The sequence below is a fragment of the Lissotriton vulgaris genome, chromosome 3_2, assembly GCF_964263255.1.
Source record: "Lissotriton vulgaris chromosome 3_2, aLisVul1.2, whole genome shotgun sequence".
In the NCBI taxonomy this organism is placed as follows: domain Eukaryota; kingdom Metazoa; phylum Chordata; class Amphibia; order Caudata; family Salamandridae; genus Lissotriton; species Lissotriton vulgaris.
This window is the reverse complement of record NC_141690.1, coordinates 183,838,658-183,859,528: the sequence shown is the minus strand read 5'-3', so window position 1 is coordinate 183,859,528 and position 20,871 is coordinate 183,838,658. Positions and strand designations below refer to the sequence as shown.

The following is a 20,871-nucleotide window of genomic DNA, read 5'->3' as shown; positions in this document are numbered from 1 at the left end:
ATTTTCTCTCCTCTCATTTTTTAGTTTTTTATAGCACAAACCAGACCCGAAGGTATCAGAGTGCTTTACATGAGCACCAGTTGCGTTACAGATGGACACATTGATTTTTTTGTTAGGCACAGGGAGAATGTAATTTTACTTTTTTTTAAACCTTTTTTCTGTCTCCGAGCCTGGAATTCAAGAGCACCCAAAAGTGTACCCAACTGCTACTGCCTTCTTGATGCCATGCAGGCAGTTAGTTGTTAAAATAGTCTGTGATTTCCAGTTTTCCTTACTTTAAGCTCTAGGAATTACTGGATATGGGAATTTTTTTTTTCTTAAAGCCTCTTTCAGTAATGGTTTTGTGTTCATAAATTAGATTTACAGGCACACAAATGTGAATTAGGGGCTACAACTTTTAACTTTGGAGTTGCGAAATCAGTATTTGAGGATTTTCCCATTCTTTAATCACACTTACTGCAGCATCCAATCAAACAATATGGCTAAATTTTCCTTTATACTTTGGGATGGCAACATGGATATTGCCAGGTGAAGGGCAGGTGAGGAATATGATCATTGAGAAAGTAGTGGAACGCCCACGTAGACTTAACTTAGTGAAAATTCAAAACTTTCTCATTAGGTTCTGTACCCAATTTGCACTCATGCTTCAGATCTAGAAACCGCGAGAGCAGGTAGGCAAATTGGTTGTTCTCTCTATGTTTGCATTTGCAGAGGGTGTTGGGAAAGAGATTGTTCTTCCAGGAAATATAATTCTTGGTAGAGAAAACAAATCAAGGCCAAATGTACTAACTCACATAAGTGTTGAGTTTCCGCATTATTAACAGAAATATATAAATTGCGCCGATTTTCATGAGCACTTCAGAAGCGGTCGCTCCTCACGCTGCTCCCTGCCCTGCTGGCCGAATTGGTATCGTAGCGCCTACTGCCAGACTACTGCCTGCTTGCTCGCCTTGCCCCCACACCTTCTATTTCCTGATCACTAATTGAATACTTTCGTAGCGCTAGATCGCCATATTGCGCTTTAAAAATCTGCTCTATTGTGCTGCGCTGCCTTGTCTATTTCCTGATTGCTAATTTGCATATTATCGTAGCGCTAGTCTGCCAAAGTGCGCTGCAACGTTCTGCTCAATTGTACTGTGCTGCCTGTATTTTGGGTTTGTGCCTGATTGTGCCGGTTCCACTGCCATTCACATCGCGTTTCTTATATATTGTGCCCCAATCCTGTTTCGCTTTTGGCTTGCTGCCATTTTGTTTTTGTTGTTGTTGTTGTGCCTCCCTGCCCGGCTCGCCACCCCGCTCCCGCCTCCCAGCTGCTCCTCCCTCGCCCCTCCCCTCCACTATCCGCATATGATAGATGCATTCGCGTGCAGCGTTCACGCGCAGCGGTCTCGCCCCATGCGCGCAGATGGTGCGCCAAAGGTAAGCCCGTCCACGCCTGGACCGCGCCCAGCGCCAGTCCCCCTGCTCCCCGCAATTCCCATTCCACCCGCATAACATATGACGCCGCAACCCTCTCAGCCCTCAACCCCGGCCGACCACCAAACTGCTACCAAGCCGCCCCAGGACACACCCATGGACCCTTCACCTGCCACTCCTGCAAGTTCGACTGCATCAGGACCCACACCAAATCCACAAACTCCAAACAGAGCACCGACACTAACCACCTACAGTGCTTCCTGCTCAACACCCGTTCAGTCCATAGACACTCAATCGAACTCTGGAACCTACTCAACACTACATCGCCGGACGTCGCCTTCCTTACAGAAACATGGATGAACGCCTCATCAGCTCCCGACATCACCATAGCCACCCCGGACACCTACAAGATCATCCAAAAAGATTGCACCAACCAAACAGGAGGAGGCATCGGCATCGCCATCGTCCATAAGAACACCATCCGCATCACGACCAGTTCCGATGATAACCTTGCTTCCGCCGAACACCTTCACTTCCAGATTCACACCGACCCCAAAACCACACTCGGAGGCACCCTCAACTACGGACCACCAGGACCCTGCACACAATTCAGCGAAGACATCCCCAAATTCATCAGCCTACATGCCCTCCCCTCCGAGAACTACATTCTACTGGGAGACTTCAACTTCCACCTGGAAAAGAAAAACGACACCACCACCACCCTCCTGGATAACCTGGCCAATCTAGGACTCAATCAACTTGTTGACACCCCCACCCACTATGCTGGACACACGCTCGACCCTATCTTCACCTCCAGCAAGCACCACAGCTCTCCATTGGACGGACCACAGCTGCATTCACTTCAACTACAAAAAGTCCACGACCCACAACCCCCCACAACCTATTCCTCGAAGAAATTGGAACAAAATCACCACCGAACAACTCTTCACATCGCTTCACCAAAACCCCCCCACCAAATCATCGGACCCAAACTAAGCAGCCACTAACCTCACCCAATGGATCACCCATAGCGCCGACGAACTTGCACCTTTGAAAAACCATCGAATCAAGCAAGGTAGCAAAAAAGCCCCCTGGTTCAACGACGACCTAAAGAAATCCAAGAAGTTCTGTCGTACTTTCGAGAAAACCTGGAGAAAAAACCCAACCACTGAGAACCTAGCCACCTTCAAGAACGCCACCCGCAAACACCACCAACTAATCCGATCCACCAAGAAATCAGCATTCAAGGATCGACTTGACAACAATACCCAAAACAGCAAGGAACTATTCAACATCCTCAAAGAATTTACTAACCCCACCGCCGGCACCAACGACATTTCTCCCTCCCAAGACCTCTGCGATTCTCTATCCTTATTCTTCCACAACAAAATCGCCGACATACATAACAGCTTTGAAAACCAGTCCGAAGATATGTCCACGCCACCCATTTCCGAACCAACACCGCCCTCTAACAACCTTTGCGCCTGGAACCCCATCACCACCGAAGACACCATCCACCTGATGAACTCCATCCACTCAGGATCGCCAACCGACCCATGTCCACACCACATTTTCAACAAAGCAAGCTCCATCATCGCACCCCATCTCCGCGATGTCATCAATTGCTCCTTCAACTCCGCAACCTTCCCGGAAATCTGGAAACATGCCGAACTCAGCGCCCTTCTATAGAAACCCACAGCAGACCCCATCGAACTTAAGAACTACCGCCCCATCTCGCTCCTCCCATTCCCGCCAAAGTCATTGAGAAAGCCGTCAACAGTCAGCTCGCCGCCTTCCTAGAATCCAACAAATCCCTCGACCCCTCACAATCCGGCTTCCGAGCCAAACACAGCACCGAAACCGCCCTCATCGCAGCAACAGACGACATCCGAACACTACTGGACAACGGAGAAACAGTTGCCCTCATCTTACTTGACCTATCCGCAGCCTTCGACACAGTCTCTCATAGCACCCTCCTACAACGACTCAGCAACGTCGGAATACAAGGAAAAGCATATCGTTCCTGGCCGGAAGAACTCAGAGAGTCCGCCTCCCCCCCTTCAAATCAAAGGCCACCGAAGTCTTCTGCGGCGTACCACAAGGATCATCATCACTCAGTCCTTCCCTCTTCAATGTATACACGAGTCCCCTCGCATCCATCGCACGCCAACACAACCTCAACATCATCTCCTACGCAGACAACACCCAGCTGATCCTCTCCCTCACCAAAGACCCAAACACCGCCAAAACCAACTTAAACGAAGGAATGAAAGAAGTAGCCGAGTGGATGAAGAATATTCGTTTAAAACTCAACTCGGACAAAATGGAAGTCCTCATCTTAGTGTCATCCCCCTCTGCCTGGGACAACTCACGGTGGCCACCGGCCCTGGGAACCGCACCCACACCTACGGACCCGGCCCTGGGAACCGCACCCACACCTACGGACCACGCACGTAACCTGGGCTTCATCCTGGACTCCTCCCTCTCGATGACCAGACAAGTCAATGCCGTCTCATCATCATCATGCTTCAACATCCTACGCATGCTTAAAAAAATCTTCAGATGGATCCCCACCGAAACAAGAAAGACGGTCACCCACGCACTGGTCACAAGCCGATTGGACTATGGAAACACCCTTTACGCAGGAACCACAGCCAAACTACAGAAAAAACTCCAACGCATCCAAAGCGCCTCAGCCAGACTCATACTGGACATCCCTCGGCAAGCTCACATTTCCGGCCACCTGAAGGATCTCAATTGGCTCCCTGTCAACAAGAGAATAACGTTCCGTCTCCTCACCCACACACACAAAGCCCTCTACGACCTAGGCCCCGAATGCCTGAACACGCAACTTTCCTTCTACACCCTTTTCCGCCAGCTACGATCGTCCAATCAAGCCCTCGCCGCAATTCCGAGAATTCACAGATCTTCCATGGGAGGAAGATCCTTCTCTTACCTGGCGGCCAAGACCTGGAACTCTCTCCCCACCCACCTCCGCCTTACACAGAACCACCTCTCCTTCAGAAAGCAACTAAAAACTTGGATATTTGATAAGTAAAGCACCTCCCTCCCTCAAGCGCCTTGAGACCCTCTGGGTGAGTAGTGCGCTATACAAATTTTGGAACTTGAACTTGAACTATTGTTTTGAATTTCCAAAATGTGAAAAATCTACTGAAATCCTTAACAAGAAACCCATAAGTGGATCAAAACTTAAAACAAATGTTTTTAAATGAGTCGCTTCTATAGCAGTGTTCTTACTATCTTCAGCAGTGACATCTCTCAAAATTAAACTAAAGCAAGGTTCAAGCAAACAGGTGAAAGAGAAATGATTATCAAAGGACATGAGAGCCACTGAGCTGGCACCTAGAATGTAGTAATATGTAAGAGTTAGGGAGCTCGCACAGCTCGGTTAATCCAAATGATGGAGTTGTGATGAATTGTGGTGTGCTGCTAGGGGAAACACTGTCTGGCCAGGCAGTGTGAAGCAAACAAACTCAGTTCACCTAGAATGTAGTGCCTGCAGGAAGCGGTTATGCATACTGTCCAAACATGAATGTTTGTCATTCAACATATGCTGCCTTGCCTAGTGTGAAAGGGCTTATTGTTGAGTTTGTCGCAAATACTCTCCGACGATGACATACCAAGCTCTGAAAGTTTTGGTGGTGTTATTTGAAGTTGGGGAGAGGTTATCTGACAAGGCCTGTGCAGAGGGTTCTTCTCACCTCTCAGTGGAAACTTTTTACAAATAAGTTATAGTGGACTCGATAAAGATAACACGAAAATGGCGACCTTCTGGTTACAGAAAAAATCAGCCGACTTTGAGAGGGATATTATATATCGACCATTTTATCTCTTTTTAACAGTGGATCATGCGCAAGGCCAGAGTATGTAGTTCCCTAACTTTTAGCGCACACATTTTACTCAATATAATGCAATCTTCAAGTGGAACATTTTCTCATTTGAAACGATGAGTTTAAAATGGATGTTTTAACCATGTGAATATTATGATCTACGCAGGGCCGCTGGAATTATGCGGCAGGAGAGAACCAAATTATGCAACGGGGTTGAGTAAATTATGCGGCAAACCAAAAGCACATTATCTGCATAATGTGGCACATTTTGTAATAGTATTACTTCATTATTTAATCATTTTTAAACCTGGTAACACTGTTGGACATTGTTTCCTCCTCATTAGTACCAGTTTGATAACCAACCAGAACAGTAAGGAAAAGAAAGGTGACCAGTCCAGTTTTGCAAAGGGCCTTCCATTGCGCTGCAACACGTGTCGCTGCATTGCTAGTAACTTTTGAACCGTTTGAGCTAGGAACAAATGTTTATTTTGTTAAGATCTGCAGATTGTGCGACAGATGATTGATTATATGGCAAATGTGGCATATCTATAATTTTGCAAAAATTGCAGCAGCTGCACAATTACATAATTCCAGTGGCCCTGGATAGACTTAACACCATCAGTGCTGCAGCAATTCCCCCTCTGTGCTACTTCTGATTTATTCCGATGTTCATGATGAGCTCAGCTCGTCATGAGCACACGAGTAGTGTACTGCATGACGAGCTGAACTCGTCGTGAGCATCGAAGGGGTTAATTAGACAGATAAACCAGGCCATTTGATGATTTGATTAGGTAGGACGCCAAAGTCTTGCACATAACTTCACGAGACTACTTGAGCACCTGTATTAGCTAAAACAATATGAATGATAGGGCATGGCAAATCCACAAAGATAGTAGGGGGTGTGGCTACGCCGTGAAAGGGATGGCCGCACGGAGCAGAAGCTCTCCTGGCCACAGCAACCAAACAACTGTTTCACAGACCCAGATGCGGCGCGCAACCCTGTGACATCAGGGTGAACATCCCAGGACCACAATGGTGGTGACTGTGGCGTGAAATCCAGCCTGGAAGCAGAGAAGCGATTGTGGTCCATCCTGCTCCCAGCCGGAGCCTATTACAAAATGGCGGTGATACTGAACCATTCGAGAGCGGAGCCTGAAGCGGCGTGAGGAGACGGCCTGGGATCACCACGAGGGTGGTGTGGCATGGGCCTCGGCGTGTCCGGAGCTCTTTCAAGTGGCACAGCGGGCATCCCGGGATCCGGGATGTCCGTTTGGCTTCCCTTGCGGTGCACGCACCGAGTGCTAGTTGAGGCAGAGGAGAGGCTTTATTTGATCCATCCACAGTGGGCCCTGACAACAGCCCTAGTTATGGCGGCACTCCAGAGGGCAACAACAACTTTGAGCTCTGGCGCCTGAGTGCATGTAGCGCCGCCCACATCCCACCCCCACCCACCTCCCCCTGTCGCCCGCCTGGGAACAGCAGCGATTTGCCCGCGGCCTTCCTCCACTGGAGTTGGCAGGCCATTCCAAGAGCTGGCACCTCTCTCATCACAGGGCCAGGTCAAGCATATACATATCTTTGACTGCTCTGCGCCTCGCCTGCTACCATCAAGGCTGCCATTCTGTGGACACACACTCCCTCTCCTGCTTGGACTGTGGGACCCATTGCGTGGTCTTCCTGTGCTCCATCTGTAGCAGTCCAGAGCCTCGCTGTGGATGCTGCATGCTTGACACAGCGACAAGGTTATCTCACACGCTGCTTGCTGCATAATGTTCTCCCTGCAGCAATTCATCAGCAACCTCACACACTGGCTGTACCCTCACCTCCTTCTTCGCGCCCTCCAGTGCAGTTGCGATATGGGCCGCAGAGACCCTAAGCAATGCGTACTTCTAATCGAGAAACTTGTGGATCCTACCCCTGACCTGCCTGGCGACATGGCGGAAGGTGGGCAACCTCCTTCTACCTCGACGGACCACGCTAACCACTTGAATCCATTACTGTTGGAAATGAGGGCAGGATTCAAGGACACTAGATGTCCGCTTTGACTCCTTGGACAAACACATAACAGATCTGGGCGCAAAGATCCAGGTACACGATCGACGCCTTGATGTGGTGGAATCCCGCACGTCCGACCTGGAGGATGGAAAGGCGCAATGTGTGAAAAGCGTTGACAGCATGGAGCGAATCCTAATGGGCGTGCCCGAGTCCACAGCCTCTGGGCGCATGGATAACCCGGTAGAGATGATACTCATAGACTTGTTTGGGAAAGAGGCCTTCCCTCCTGGCTTCGTGGTGGAACATGCCCATAGGTCACTTGGCCCCTGCCCTAACCCAGGATGCCCGCCTAGGCCCATAAATGCGCGAATAATGAACTTCAGAGACAAGGATACGGCACTGCGACTGGCACATGAGCAAGGCGAACTCTTCTGGCAGGGCTCCAATCGATCCCTATACCCTGGTTTCACTGCTCTGGTTCAAGATGCGAGGAGGAAATATCTCGGAGCTACAGCAACGCTCAGGAACCTGGGGTTGAAATATGGTATGCTATACCCTGCCAGGTTACGGGTGGGGGTAAACGGACGATTCCGAGTCTTTGAGAGTCCTACGGAGGTGCAGGAATTCTGCCGCACTTACAAAGTCAACCATAAACGCCCCACCGAGACAGACACCACCTCACCCACACACAGTAGTTCAGCTGTCAGTGTGGATTTAATCTCGAACTCTGGTCGTGGCTGACTGACGGACACTTGATTTACCTTCATATGCCGCACATTTAATTATTTGTTGTAAATGCTGGGATTTAACATGTTGCATATTCCCCAACCCCCCTACAGCCCCCCCCTCCCCAATCTCCCCTTGGTGTACACCTAAAGATAGTATTGGTGACAATAGAATGTACTACACTTGTTTTCTTTTCACCATTTTGAGGGTGCTACTGGTACAATATGCTGTTTTGGTGAAGTGGGTAATGCCTCTCCGGATGGGCGGGAAGGCTGGGTGGGGGGAGGCGGGAAGGGTTTGGTTCTTATTGCTTTGCACTGAATTTATGATACATTTGTTTGCAGTTACGTCAGACGGGTTCGAATCTTGGTTATTCTTTGTTCCTCAGATCACTTCCCTAAGATGGCACAGTTAGGTTACAATGCTGGCCCTTCGGGCGTCACACTTGCTACATGGAATGTTCGGGGCTTAAACAACAACCGCAAAATACGTCAAGTCCATTATCTACTGAGGCACCATGTCGATGTAGCCTTCCTGCAGGAGACACACCTTCATACTAGCGATCAGGCTCGGTTTGCATTCTCCTGAGGCCCGGACAGATTTTTTGCAAACTATAGTAACTATGCCAGGGGTATGGCCATTCTCATACATAAACGGCTCCTCTTCAAGTGTCACTCTGTAATACTTGACAACGAAGGCAGATATGTAGTTGTAGTGGGCACACTGTTGAGTCACAAGCTGGCGTCGGTATGTATATATGGTCCCAACAATGATTCCCCCGATTTTTATTATATGTTACTTTCTAGATTGCTACAGCTAGGCCCCGTGCCCCTTCTCCTTGGGGGCGACTTCAACATTGCCCTACATCCACCCTCCGATAGCAGTTCATCTGCGCCTGACCCCAAGCCATGAGCACGTAAAGCTTTAAAGTTCCTATGTGAGCACTTTTCACTTCTAGACCTGGTCCGCGCTCGAGATCTGTCATACTACATATACACATTATGCCAGTCTTCATGACACGTGGACCAGCCTTGACTTTTGGTTGACATCTCTGGATATTTCCCGCTGGTTCCACAAGCTTCAAAGCCCAGAACATATTCTGATCACTTCCCTGTGCTGATGTCACTCAAAGACCCACGCCCGAAGGCTTTGAGAGGCAGTGGAGGTTCCCGAGCTGTGCCCTAGATGATGAGGTATTTAGACAGGAAATCCGGGAAGTGATTGAGGATTACTTTGAACTTAACACTGGGTCGGTTGACACAGAGGCAATGTTATGGGAGGGATTCAAGGCTTACATGAGGGGGGTATGCATGTCCAAAAGCTCCGGAGTGCTGCGCGATATACGTGGCGTGCTTCCCTGGGTGGAAAGGGAGCTTGGATCCCTGGACACTAACCAAAGGGTAGTAGCTGACCGGAGTCACAGTGGTAGGAGGGCGGCTCTGCTCTTGGAATACAGGGAGACGGCCGAAAGGGAAATCCTCTATATGGGGAAATATCATAATACCAAGGTCTATGGGGAAGGTGACCGACCTGGTCGGGTATTAGCATAAATGGTCAGACCCCCCTACACGAAAGCATACATCACAGAACGACAATCATTGACAGGCAGCATTTCACAGACCCACTGGAAATCCAGAAGGAGTTTCTCTATTATTTTAAAACATTGTACACCACCAAACTGGGACATAACCGTACTGACCAGGAGACTTACCTATCTGAGGTTGCATTAGTATTCCTCGAAAAGGTTCATGCAAGACTTTCTAGCAGTACCCATTACGGTATTAATGTGATCCAACAAGGTTGTGAGGAAGCCCCATCAAAAGTTTGAGCCGAAATGTATACACTAGCTTAGGTCAGTGCTCTGGCGTGACCTGAAAATGGCACACACCACTCTATAATATTAATCAATAAATATAGAGACCAAATTGATTGCCCTTGCCAATGTTTGTTCTGAGGCTGCAGGGGAAGGTATTCTTTACATTTTAAAAAATCGTTCCTTGTAAATGAAAATATGTGGAGTGGGCATATGTTTATGGATTAAACACACACAACAGAGAAGCCCTGCATAAAATACTCTCATCTGTGCACTGTCCAACCACAGATTGAGATTATTGATCCTATAGTGATCCATTGGAGGGAGACAGAAAAAAGAATATATACTGCTCCCTAAGACAGAACAGGGGAAGACAACACATGTCTTAATACTGCCCTCACACACTTTCCAGTGTCATGCTTCATCATTGGGCCGCATCATACATCTAGGTGCAGACCAACACACTAGATGGAGCGCAATCTTTTTTAGACGAAGATAAGTGGTGAGGGTAGAGATAGAAGGGGAAAGATGTGATAATAGATACATACACCACGTAAACGTGACACAACAGAAAAAGAAAAGAGAGAAGGGAGGTCTCTTCCCTTCAATAACGGGATCAAAAAGTGCAGTATTTAGTTTAAAACAACCTAGGGGTCGACATAAATGTTTTTATTCTGTCTGTAGATCCCTGGAAGGATTAAAAATGTATATACCAACATGTTTCTGCCACTACTACGCCCCCATCAGGATGGCACTGGCTCTCATCAAGGTGTTGGTTCCTATTTTCCAATCCTTACCCAACTTGGGTGTTTATTACCTTAGTCATTTTTGTCTGTAGATAATATCTCATATTCTTGATCCTATCCAGAATTTCGGTGAGGGAACAAATTCCTACAGAGTCAAGACGAGAGCGGCGGTGTAAGGAGTGAATATTATCAAGGCCCATCGGCTAATTACCATCCCACTCTCTCTATATGTTTATGGATACCTAATTTAGATTCATTTATATGCGCCCCACTCTTCTTTAACCCCTCCCACACTTGTGACGGAACCGTTCCGTCACGCCCCTCGGGTGGGCTGTGCTGGTGACGAAACAGTTCCGTCACGGCCCGCTCGCCGCGCATGCGCGGCACGTTCTATTGAGCGGACGGGGCCGTGATGGAACCGTTCCGTCACAAGCACAGCTCACCCGAGGGGCGTGACGGAACGGTTCCGTCACCAGCGCGGGAGCGCCGCGCGGCCCCCTTCCCCCGCCCCTGAGCACTGCGGCGGAATAGCCGCCGCAGTGAAAGGGTTAAAATATGATAGCATCATAGAGAGGCCTTTTCTGCACATTATCTCATGGCAAATTCTTTTATGAGGAACCCTGTGGTAGCGAGACAACTCTAGTCACACATCAATTTTTAGGAAGTTGTGTAATAGGGGAAAACACAAACAATGAAGCAATTATTAATTCAAAATGAAAAAAACTGCTAATTTGTTATTGATGTGTTCTGGGAAAAAGAAAAGGAAGTCTGATGCTCCAAACCGGAATTGCAGGTCTCATTTTCTAAACGTTATTGTGATGCTTTAAAAACCTATAGTTATGTATCCGTAACATGGCAAGGATACTTTTATCTGAGAATAGAGTCAAGAGTGTTGGGATAACTAAAGCTCAAAACCAGAATTGCAGGTCAGATGTTTTGTAACATTTATTTTGTATCCTTGGAGCATATAGTATCTGTCACGTTGAAAAGAAGCTCTTATTTAAGAAAAGACACAAACTTATTGGTAAATCGAGACCCAAAAAAAAGAAGAGGAGGCTTACTATAACTGTGTTTTTATTACCATACCTAAAAACATAGTGTGTATTTCTGCCACATTGAAAATAAACTTTCAAATTAAATAATATTCAAACTCGTTTCCCCTATTTTGTACTCTATTTTTCTTCGCCTCATTTAGCCTTTCACTCTCCAGTCGCACTCAATCACATGATTAAAATTCACTCCACCTCTTCTGTCTCCCTTTCCTGCCTCTCCACTGGTTAATGAATTTTGTTTACCTAAAAAAAGAGATATGTGTGTGTGTGTGTGTGTATCTATATATATATATATATATACATAATATGGATGGATGGATAGATATACATGTAGATACATATATTGTGAATTGATGTCGATATGCAAGTAGGAACATACAAAACACGAAATTAAATACAAACATATTAAGGCAAGGTCGAAATGTATGAAAATATGTTTTAATCAAAATACCACTACATAAAATTACGGTGTGAATTGAAATATGTTTTTTTCAAAAGTGATTTTCACACAAGAAATTTTAGAAAAACAATGTAATTACATTGACTATATTCCAAGAAAGGAGGCATCTAAAGAGACGGTTGTACAGGGCCAGGGTTGATTGAAATTTGTAGGAAGAGAGATTCTGTCTTGGCAGAATTAGGTTACACCTAGACGGTGTGCATTCAGTTTTGGAAAGTCAAAAAGTATTTTTTATATATAAACCTCCATGTCATGGCTGAGTGTCTACCATCAGCATACTGATGCATACAGATGTTCGTATTGGAGATAAATACGATACCATGATCTTCATATACAGGTTAAAATGAATCCGTGCACGGACAGAGCCTTGATGTACTCCACATCAGCAATAGTAGCTCTCCATAAGGAGAGAGTGATGTAAAGTGACTCATAATCCTACACGTCAGAAATGATCCATGGTAGGCAAGCATTGCAGGATATCCAGAACCTATGTGGAACTGATAGTTAATCCTGCATGTGGGTCTGAATCCAAATCAAAATATGCTCAGCAGATTGTATTTTGAGATGAGTGTTTTGTTTTGCTGCAGGTGTCTAAATAAGTGTGGTGACCTGTATTGTGCAATACCTGGTGGAACTCCATGATGTCACCTGTGGGTTCTTCTTGTACTGTGCATTCTCCCCCAGTGTTCCCTGTTTGGCAGTTGCAGCTGCCCTGTCTCCTCTTCATGCTGGACGGCTCTCTTCTCCTGAATAAATCTCCTAACAGCAATTCCTGCCTCCGCCTCATCTTTACATTGGCGACTGAGGATAGTCAGCTGTTTCTCAGCTGTTGGATCTACTCACTTCTAACTCCTAGCAAAACGGTTTGGACTCCTGAACATTTTCTATACCTACGATCTACTTCCTGTGAGTACTTTCTTTTTCAAATATTTCCCCCAAATTTCACATTAGAGAGCCGTCGCAGCCTACAGACTCTTTTTCCACCATTTATATCGCCTTGCGCATCAACCAAGCGAGTTCTCACAGCACTCTCCAGCGCTTCGTCAACTGTTATTCTGCTTCGCGCTACCTACCATTTTCTCTACCAGCGCTACGTCTAACCTGTGCTCCCTGCGTCATCACTGTCAAAAATCAAGCCCTACCGAGTGCTGTCTGTGTTTCCCTGTTCCCATCGGCGCCGCATATTTCTCCACTGCTTGCTCCTCCACCTTCGAGCTCCACTACAGAATGATGACGTAGTGGAATCCTTCCTTCCAGCGTCATCGCGTTTCTCGTCTCCCTAACAACCAACAAGACGCCCAGCGCCAGCACGCGTTTCCCCAGCAACCAATTAGACGCCCAGCGCCAGCACATCGTTTCTCAGCAACCAGCAAGATGCGTTCCACGTCTACGTCATAAAGCCTTCGCGTTTGCCAGCTGTCGACTTCAACCTACGCAACCTTTTCATGCTGCCGACACACGCCGATGTGCACAACTCTGAATCTCTGAATTTCTACACTGATGCACACAGTTTCTAACATTTCCTCGGATTTACTCGCTGTCAGTCCTTGCACGTTGACGCGCTCAGCTTCAAATAATTTTCTACGCTGATGCGCACAGCTTTAAACATTTCATCGGATTTATTCGCTTTCAGTCCACGCACGTTGACGCGCTCAACTTTAGATAATTTTCTACGCTGATGCGCACAGCTTTAAATACTTTACACACTGACGCACACTGATCAAAAATCGACAAGGAAGCAAATCTCGCCCTGATGCGCACAGCCTTAGCTCAGTCCAATTTTCCTCATTAACTCGCCGGAGTTTCCAGTTTCTTCACGCTGACGTGCACAGCTGCTGCGCGCATTCTACACGCTGACGTGCACAGCTACTGCACGCAGTTTTTCTACACGTTGACGTGCACAACTGTTGTACATATATATTTTTTTTTTCTTTTTTCTCTTTCTCTTTCTTTTACACGCTTACCTGCACGCGCTTTACTTCCAACAAAAAAGACCAACACATCTAATCTGCCATATTTACAACATTTTTTTTTTTTCTTGTACTTTAAGAGAAAATTGAAGATCTCACAATGCAAAATGTATCTCCTCCTGCTCCTTTTCTTCAGACTCCTGGAGACCCCCCTCTTGAATGGAAACTTTGGTTGAGATCCTTTATGGCCTACCTAGGGGCAATTGATGGTCTTAGATACCGCGCAGAAAGAAAAAAAAGTCTAATGTATTATCATCTTGGTGTAGAAGGACAAAACGTTTTTGATCATTTACCTGTCTATGTTCCACCTACTGGCGAAACTCCTGACGAATTTGAAATAGCCATAGCCAAATTAGACAAGTATTTTGTTAAAACCAAGAATATGGTTGTACACCGTTACAAATTTTTTACTAGAGCTCAAAAACCCGAAGAAAGCATCGATACCTTTGTTACTGCCTTAAAAATACTTGCGTCTAAATGTGAATTTGACAATTTCACCTCTCAACTTATCAGAGACCAGCTTGTTGCTCGGTGCTCTTGCAAACAAATCCAAGGGAAACTTCTATCCTGCAAAGATCCTTCTCTTGACAAGGCTATTGATATAGCCAAAAGTATTGAAACATCTTTAGAAGATTCCAAACAATTAGAGGTTTCTCTTTCTAATACTTCCATCTCCGGTGCTGTTTCCACTAAGGTACCTTTTCCCACCAAATCTCCCATTTCCATTTCTCGTGACCCTCGTGGCTATTTCAAAAGAATGGGGAACACCAGTTTTAGAAGACCCTTCATGCCTAATAGACAATTCAGCCAAAGTACTTTTTGTTATAGATGTGGCTCTTCTTACCATGCTTCTAACTTTAAAAATTGTCCTGCTGCCAATCAACAATGCACTCAATGTGGGAAAAATGGTCATTTTTCAAGGGTATGCATGAGAGGTAGAAGGGGTAATGTACGTAGTGTCATGTGTGAAAATGATTCTTTTCAAGCATCAAATCCCCTTGAGCTTTCTACTGAACAATCTGAATGTGATGTGACAAATCAGGAATATGTTGTTGTAGTGAAAGACAATGACACTACTAGTCGTACTTTTCTTGTCCCTGACCCTGAAGTTGATGCCACTATTGACAATCACCATATCCTACTACTAGTAGACACCGGGGCTCGCATCACCATAGTTTCCTATGAGAAATATTCTCACCTTTGGCAAAATAAATGCCTACTTCCCCCTGATGTCCTTTCCGTGGCCTTTGAAGGAAGCAGAATCAACCTTCTGGGTTATTTCTTGGCCGAAATCTCCATCTTTAACAAATCCATAAAGGGGAAGGTCTATGTTGCCAAACGTGGTATCAATGTTCTAGGACTCATACATCAGGCAGAATTTGGTGTCACCATTAAACCTGGTTTACCCAACCCTGTATTCATTGAAGGATGCAATCTCTCCTTCCTTGCATCTTCTACCCCAGTTTGCAACATCTTTAATAGTGAATTCTGGGAGCACAAGTACAAAAAAATTTTTGAAGATCGCTTAGGCAAGATTACCAATTTTCAACACTTTATCAAGGTCAAAGATGGTGTTTCCCCAATCAAACACAAGTTGAGGAACGTTCCCCTCAGTATCAGAGAAGATTTGTCCAAACACCTCAAGTCATTATGCGAGCAAGAAATTATTGAAAAGGTAGAATCCACATTATGGCTTTCTCCCATTGTTCTTGCCAGAAAAAGGTCTGGCGATCTCAGGATGTGTGTGGACTTACGCAGCCTCAATGAAGCTATCTGGGTCGATGGTTTTCCCCTCCCTCGCATTGAGGATTTGATAGCTAAAGTAGGCTCATCCACTTGGTTTTCTAAACTTGATTTAAAGGCAGCTTACCACCAGATTGAGTTACATCCACTCTCTCGTCATCTCACCGCTTTTGTAACTCCTGATGGAGTTTTTCAATTTCGTCGTCTTCCTTTTGGGTTGGCGTCTGCCGCCGCTGTTTTTCAGCGTATTATGTCTGAAATGTTTGAGGAACTCTCTAATGTTGTTGTCTTCCAGGATGACATCCTTATCTTTACTCAAACTGAACACGAACATAATTTAGTCATTGACCAGGTTTTCAACATTTTGGAAAAAAGAGGTGTAACCCTACAAAAGAGTAAATGTGTGTTCAAAACTAGAGAAGTAGAATACCTTGGTCATACCATTTCTGAATGTGGTATTAAGCCCAGGCCAGGTCTAGTTAAGAGTATCATTGAGGCCCCTGCTCCCTCTAACAAAGAGCAGCTTCTGTCCTTCCTCGGCCTCTGTGAGTTCTACTCCAAATTCATGAGAGACTATGCCAAGACCACTGAGTGTTTTAGACTTTTACTCAAAAAAGGTGCCACCTTCAGCTGGTCTGATGAGTGTGAGAAAGGTTTCCAGCTCATCAAAGAACACATCACCAAGGCTCCTGCTCTTCAGCCTTTCAATGGCAACAGAGAAACCTTTGTCACTGTTGACGCCTGTGAATATGGCCTAGGAGCTGTTCTCTCTCAACTAGCCTATGGTAAAGAATTTACCGTGGGGTTTGCCTCCAGGACTCTTCGCCCTGTCGAGCGCAAATATTCTGTTATTGAAAAGGAACTGCTGGCCTGTGCTTGGAGTGTTGAAAAGTTTAAATCTTATTTATGGGGCAGACCATTTGTTCTTCAAACCGACCACCGACCTCTTGTCGACATTCTTTCCGGCAGAAATGTCAAGCGCACAACCGCACGGTTGGCTAGACTCTCCACTAAACTTCTAGAATACAACTTCAAAGTTGTTTACATTCCTGGGGGCAAGAACAAACGTGCTGACTGTCTTTCCAGGTTACCCATACAAGAACCTAACGAAAATGAGTGGGAAACAGAAATTGAAGAGTGTTTTGTGGCCAACATTTCACAAATTTCCATCTCCTTTGCTGAGAATGATTGGGTTAATGCTGTTGAGAATGATACTGTACTTAGGGATGTTGTCTCTTTTATACAGAAAGGTTGGCCCAAGGAAAAATCTCTTTCTCCTGAGCTTCAAATTTATTGGAAAATCAATTCCGAACTTTCCTTGGAAAATGGCAAAATTGTTAGGGGCAATAAATTCATTCCTCCCTCTGTTTATCGGGAAAAAATTATTGCTGATGCTCATTCTGGTCATCTGGGTGCCACCATCACCAAAAGAAATGTCAGATCAAATTTCTGGTGGCCAAGAATGGACAATCAAATTGTGGATGCTGTCAAACTTTGCACACGCTGTAACACCAGCGATAAAGTTCTTGTTTTGGAAGGTGTTCATGATTCTGTTGTTCCCCCACCCAGCAGAGCTTGGCAAAAAATTGGCCTAGACTTTCTGGGTCCTTTCCATGTCCTTCCCAACACTTCCAAGTATTTCCTGGTCCTTGTCGATCATCTCTCTAGGTGGGTTGAGGTTGAACCTATCAATGTTCCCAATTCAAAGGGCGTTATTGATTGCCTGACCAAAATTTTTCTGAGGGAGGGTTGTCCAGAAGAAATCCTCACCGACAATGGGGTTCAGTTTATCTCCAGGGAAATGAGTGTTTTCTTGAACAATTGTTGCATCAAACACACTAGAACTCCTTTGTATCACCCCCAGAGCAATGGCAAAACCGAGAGGTTCAATAGAGTTATTGTTGAATGTGTGCAGGCCGCCTTCAATTCCAATAGCTGTATTTTCCAAGCTGTAAAAGATCTTGTATGGTCTTACAGAATTTCCCCACATGTTGCTACAGGCTTCTCCCCTTTTGAATTGATGAGAGGAAGGAAAGCTTCTTCCCAAGCTTTTCCTTTTTGGATGGTCAAGAGTCTCCACAAAGGTTGTGATTTGGAAGTGGCATGGGATTGTGCCAACAAGAAATCTTCCAGTTCTCTGCCTTGTGACGTGGGACATGTCAAGAAGTCTTTTCACAGTATTCATGCTGGTGACTGGGTCAAGATTAAGAATCCTGTCACTGTTAAAAAAGGTCTTTCCAAGTTTCTCAATTCCCAACAAGTTGTGGAAGTTCGCAAAAATGCTGTCAAATTGTCTAATGGAAATTGGTGGAGCACTTCTCGCGTTGCCAGAGATCCCTCTCGTGCTTCTCGTGCAACTGTTCCTACTCCCAATGTCCAAGTCGACAATGGTTTAAGGAAAAGCTCTAGGTTAATTGTTAGACCCAACAGATTTCATGACTATGTATGATTTACTATTCATTGTAGTTCTATCTTGTTTTTTTTTTTTGGAAAGGGGGGAGGTGTGTGGTGACCTGTATTGTGCAATACCTGGTGGAACTCCATGATGTCACCTGTGGGTTCTTCTTGTACTGTGCATTCTCCCCCAGTGTTCCCTGTTTGGCAGTTGCAGCTGCCCTGTCTCCTCTTCATGCTGGACGGCTCTCTTCTCCTGAATAAATCTCCTAACAGCAATTCCTGCCTCCGCCTCATCTTTACAATAAGCTTGCCTATGAATAGGAGTTAAGAAAACGGTGCAGATTTTTATAGTCGGTATTTTAGCTGTGGTGTTTAACTGTGGTTTTGGTTTCACACATCTTGAAGGCGTAGAGATAGAAATCTCTTGGTCCAAAGAGGTATTATTAATTCTAATATGAAGGGTAACCTATATGGCGAAGATGACGTCATCATTTTAGGAAGATGGTTTGAAGAAACAAGAAGTTTTGGAATCGAAGGGTGTTCTAATTCTACTATCGCAACACCAGGACTCTTTGATTAGATAGCTGAAAGAATCTTCAAGATATTGTTTAAGAAGAATACAGCTATTGCAGATAGATTTTTTTATTTTAGGGGGAGGGATTTGAGGTATGCTTTTTTGGGGTATAGCAATAGTTGTATGTTTCAAATAAGTCTTGTGTGGTTGATCACTAATTAATGATACCCAAGCAGCAAGCCTCCTATGAAGCACAGGATCACAGCATTTGTTCTATTGCAGCAGTTCGGATTAGCACCCAGAACTCTTATTGTCGTTCTTGGTTGACGGAACCACATCTGTAGACTAGTGTAGGCATTTTGTATATTTTGCCCAGTGAAGGAATACTGTTTTTTCTGAAAACTTGCCCAATGTCTATCATGAGGGTCAATAAAGCTGTCGTAGGTCCACAGTTGGATCATTGACAGAAAATCTGTAACAAAAGTATTGTGTAGACAAAATATCATGTCAAAAATAAAGTGCTCCAAAATTTCGAGAAGGTAAGTACAAATAGGTAAGTTATTTACTATTCTTAACTCCACATCTATGTCCCATGAAGATATATATCTATCATCAGGTACATATATGTAGAGTTATCAATAGTAACAGGTTTTTCAGGTTTTAAAGTCTTTATTTCGATTATTAGCAAATCATAAAAGACACATTAAAATACAAAAGAATATAACTGATTCAGTTAAAATATCTAAAGAAAGTCAATACAATAGAAAATATTTAAGCACTCACAAAATACATAGGTGTACAAACAAAGGAACATTTGTAACAAATGAATAAAACAAGATTAAATTTCAATTGATGAATAAAGAGACCTGAATGTTTTATATAAAATTAAAGAAAAACATTGCATTAAAAAGGTCAGGATTACAGTCCAATATTGCGAACAATGAATGCAGATAATGAGACATGGTCGTAGGGTGGTTTAGCAGTTACATACTCAAGCTAAACAAATTATGGCCGATTACAGAACAACCTTTATACTAGGCGCTAAGGCGTACAGTTTTTTAGCCTGAGAAGCCAAGCCCATCCCAAATACTTTGCCAAAGCTACCACAAAGAGTTCTGAAGTGTTGGTCCTAAGTACCTGTATGGCTTCCTTCGCTGTTTTAAATGGTAAGTTTTGAAACAAGGGTTTTAGCCATTAGTAACATTTTGCTTACCTATTGAAACTTACCTGCACAATATTTTGTCTTTGACGTTCTTGGCATAGTTTGTCCACATCATATTGTTTTCCAGATGTTCTGTCTAAATACCCCACAGATCTCAGATAACACACATTAGTGACAGAAGTTTAAGGGACAGAACATTCTAAAATTTCTGAAGGTTTTTCGGCAGCCCATTTCAGAAATGCCTTGCAGAATGTCAATTAGAAGGCCAGGTTGCTAGTTTCATTTGTTAAACACAATACCAGTGTGCACAGGGATAGATAGCGTTGACGCGAGAAGATATGATCCAGTAATCATCAGTTTCTGATTTAGAGATCCTGGGCATATGAATTCATTTGTGTGTACCTTAATTCTTATACCTTCCAAACTGGAAGTGCTAAATATGCACTACAGACTAGTTTTAAGGATTATTACAAAAGTCTCTGCTGGGGCCTAAGCTTGTCTTAATTACCCATCTTCAGTAGTTAACAGTAATGGCTACTGCTGAGTCATCAGATAACAAAACCTCTCATCATTGAATTGTATTCCCTTAAAGATCACAATATTCTCTAAAAGTGATTTTGTTTTTATAGCTGTTATTTTTTCTCCTAGGAGGTCACCCCCAGAAGGACAAAGTTTCCGTGAGTTTTCCTGTGAAAAGCCTAAACCGGCTCCTCGAATAAATGTGAGCTTATCTCAAGAAGAACAAAACGAGTCTGATGAGGACTATGAAAAGGTAAGCAGGGTGTCAACTCTGATGTGCTGTGTTCTTTACAAGTAATGGGATGGTGGGTTTGTACTGGCACAAAGCCTGTGTCAAGATGTAGACTGCCCACACACGAGTGGGTGTGCGTGGTTTGCTATTGTGTTCTAAGAAGCTATATTTCTGGCCTCAGATATTCATGACATTCAGTGTCCAGAAATACTGGGCAAGCTGTAAATGTCTGGGCAAGCTAGGTCAGTATTCAACTATTGTCCACTGATGGCTCG

The 20,871-nt window shown here is 44.7% G+C and overlaps 1 protein-coding gene across 8 annotated transcripts in view; it reads left to right on the top strand.

The window, feature by feature from the left end:
* Positions 1-20,871, top strand: part of SH3BP2 (SH3 domain binding protein 2) — a 404,675-nt gene that overhangs the window by 351,843 nt on the left and 31,961 nt on the right. For all 8 annotated transcript variants that reach the window (XM_086964182.1, XM_086964179.1, XM_086964181.1 and 5 more), the window contains one exon: positions 20,494-20,617. In XM_086964182.1, the coding sequence (XP_086820308.1) occupies positions 20,494-20,617 (124 nt within the window). The remainder of the gene's footprint in view (positions 1-20,493; positions 20,618-20,871) is intronic.